We start from the raw sequence: 3,072 nt of genomic DNA, 5'->3' as shown, positions 1-3,072 counted from the left end.
AGATTGGCGGTCTGACGCATGATTGCAGGCGCCAGCCGGCCGGGCACGGCGCAAGAAACACCTTAATGTTTAATATAGGTTCGTACGTGTTTAATATAGGTTCGTACGTGTTTAATATAGGTTCGTACGTGTTTAATATAAGTTCGTACGTGTTTAATATAGGTTCGTACATGTTTAATATAGGTTCGTACGTGTTTAATATAGGTTCGTACGTGTTTAATATAGGTTCGTACGTGTTTAATACAGGTTCGTACGTGTTTAATATAGGTTCGTACGTGTTTAATATAGGTTCGTACATGTTTAATATAGGTTCGTACGTGTTTAATATAGGTTCGTACGTGTTTAATATAGGTTCGTACGTGTTTAATATAGGTTCGTACATGTTTAATATAGGTTCGTACGTGTTTAATATAGGTTCGTACAGACGTAAATGATGTTGTACTTACCATCCGCGTCACCTCTTCTTCCAGCGCCATCTTCTCTAGAGTTGCCACGAAACAATCTCCTAACACGCTGAGACTCTTTTGCCCTTTTGGTAAAGGTCTCGGAATCCCGTTCTAAAGTAGGTAAGCTGTGTAAGTGAGATTCCGCGAGTGACAGACGCCATTTTTATTTACATTTATATAATATGAAAATAATATAATACGTGTAATAAATCATAATAATACGGTAATAATACAATAGATTTTGCTGCTACCAATCATAATTTCTACCCAAAATTATGTATTAACAATTTTTAAACACGTAAGACGTCATATACAGTACGTACCAAAAATCTAACGGTTTCGAGGGTGAGAAGAGGTAGGACGTGCTTGTCATAAATGGCAACTCACTTTTCAAGATCCGGGATAACCTGTCCACCCCCCATGCACAAAACCTGCAAGAGTATTTTATTACGTAACATTAATATCTGATCGCGGTCTCAGTTGCGGTTACAGCCATAGTTGCGGTAGTAAAGATGATGAGGACGGAGATGAAAACAACGACGATGACGATGATAAATTCTTGCGTTATTTCAGGTCACGTTCTATAATGAATCTAGTATTTCTTTAGCCTAATAAAGTAATAACCAACGACTATACTGACCTTTCGCTCCGAGCCGCAAGCTGCTAGCATCCACGGCTTCCACGTGTTTCCAGAAAACCACGAGACCTGTATGTCTGGAGACAGCGTGCTGAAATTCATACAGATACATTCGAGTTAATCACACAATCCTATAACATTCCAAGTCACAGATGTACATTTTATATGCACGCCTTTGGCTAGAAAATTATTTCTCGATAACAACCACTAGTGCAATACGCACGACGCCATAAAAATTCAATGCAGACGCGTCATATCTTCCGTTTTTTTACGAGACAAACTGTACGCTGGAATTCTCGAAAGTTTCGTTTTAATGCATAGAAACGAACCCGGGCAACGCCGGATATACCACACCAATTCTAAATATCAATGTCATAGTATTAAAAAACACGAACATGCTCGTAAGAAACGGTAAATATATCAGTGTCATACAACTAAAACATGCTTGCGAAAAAACGACAGAAACCGACTTACTCTCCTCCTGGAGGAACGTAGGCAAACGAACTGCTGACCTCGGAGCAGTAGGTCTGTGGCAGCTTGTGCCATCTCTTAAAGGGACAATTGAGGATTTGGTCGGCACAACCTGAACACGACGCAACACGTCTTAACACCCAAAAATCTCAAATCCTAACAAAAACAACTCTATCTAGATACACGCGGTGTTAGTAGTGTGTGCGTGTGCAGTGCAGTGAGCGCGTTCAGCATGTAAAAATAGATAGCACAACGTTACTCTTTCATCTAGCTAAAGATTCACTAGCTAGTGACGGTTCTTTAGCTAATGACGGTAGGCTATAGCAAACATCGAGCATATTGGTTCTCGTTATCACATCATGTAGCCAAAGTGTCAAGTAACTTATTGCCGGTAGACGAGACACTATAAAATTTGCCGCATTTTGAACCTTCGTTCTGATTCCACTATCGCTCTTTCCACGTAGAATTAGGCACTTACTGCTAAAGTCGAACGAATCCTGGCAATTTCAGGCAAATTTCTGTAACTTTCTGAAAGTGTTATGAGCGGCCGTCGGTTCTACGACCATGACGCTGCTGTGGAACGTCTTGGGCCGGCGATGGTAGGCCACAGCCGAGAGCTGAGGTGCGCCGAACAGATGGTCGATGTTGTGATGAACCTGCGAGAGAGAATGAAATGCCATATCTTCATCCAGGTAATCTACATATTATTATGTGACACATGCAACAGTGTATATTGTGTGCATGGAGAGAATACGGTATTTGGAATGACATCCAGGATCACATCTCGTATATGGGAGAGGAAAACGTGCGCGCCAAGCCTTAAAAACGTGCGTTGGGAGCGAGAGGAAAGACAGAGGTTGAAGGAGAGGGACGTACCAGCGTGTCAGGCGCAAGGAACACACATTTGGAGTATTGGCGGCAATACTGCCAAGTGGCAAGTGCTGCTAGGGACTCGTCCATGACGGACATCCGCATGGCGTCGATCCGCTCCAGGCCGCTAATTGGTATCATGTCGTGGTACAGCTCCGACAGCAGGTCTCTGCGCATGCGCACACACCCACATTTAATGTCACCACACACGCGTGTTCCGCTACTAGATCATGTCACGGTTATAGAAGACGCACCGAAAGTTATGATGACTGAACGTTTTATTTTACCCGTAATAAACGCGTGCCGATTAGGGAGAACGAGGGACCGCATGTTACTGGTCATTTTCTCACCTGAATTCCATAGAGACTTTGTTGGTAACCATGCAGACGAGTCTGCGGGTGACCTGAGCATGACGCATTGAATGTCCGAGTACGAGCGCACCGATCGCCTCTCCGTCTGTCTCTGCCGCAGTCACGTAGGCTTCGTCTTCAAACGCGGCTGCACATATTACAGGTTTAGTTAACGTAAAGCATTATAAAAAGAATCTCAATCTTGATTGCCCCCTAGTTGCATTTGCCGCTTACTTTATTGATTACGTAGCATATCATACCTGGCTCGGGTCTGCGCGGAATTCGTCGTGTGCAATTC

At 43.3% G+C, this 3,072-nt stretch overlaps 1 protein-coding gene across 1 annotated transcript in view; it reads right to left on the bottom strand.

The window, feature by feature from the left end:
* Positions 1-2,785, bottom strand: part of LOC106811349 (ileal sodium/bile acid cotransporter-like) — an 11,127-nt gene extending 8,342 nt beyond the window's left edge. Inside the window, exons 1-6 of the mRNA XM_014814936.1 lie at positions 2,775-2,785; positions 2,431-2,593; positions 2,033-2,051; positions 1,558-1,666; positions 1,087-1,174; positions 447-557 (exon numbers count right to left, since the gene is read on the bottom strand). Of these exons, the coding sequence (XP_014670422.1) occupies positions 447-557; positions 1,087-1,174; positions 1,558-1,666; positions 2,033-2,051; positions 2,431-2,593; positions 2,775-2,785 (501 nt within the window). The remainder of the gene's footprint in view (positions 1-446; positions 558-1,086; positions 1,175-1,557; positions 1,667-2,032; positions 2,052-2,430; positions 2,594-2,774) is intronic.
* Between the last annotated feature and the right edge of the window lie 287 nt (positions 2,786-3,072).

This window comes from Priapulus caudatus, unplaced genomic scaffold, assembly GCF_000485595.1.
Source record: "Priapulus caudatus unplaced genomic scaffold, Priapulus_caudatus-5.0.1 Scaffold530, whole genome shotgun sequence".
NCBI classification, from domain to species: Eukaryota; Metazoa; Priapulida; class Priapulimorpha; order Priapulimorphida; family Priapulidae; genus Priapulus; species Priapulus caudatus.
This window is presented reverse-complemented; position numbering and strand designations above follow the sequence as displayed.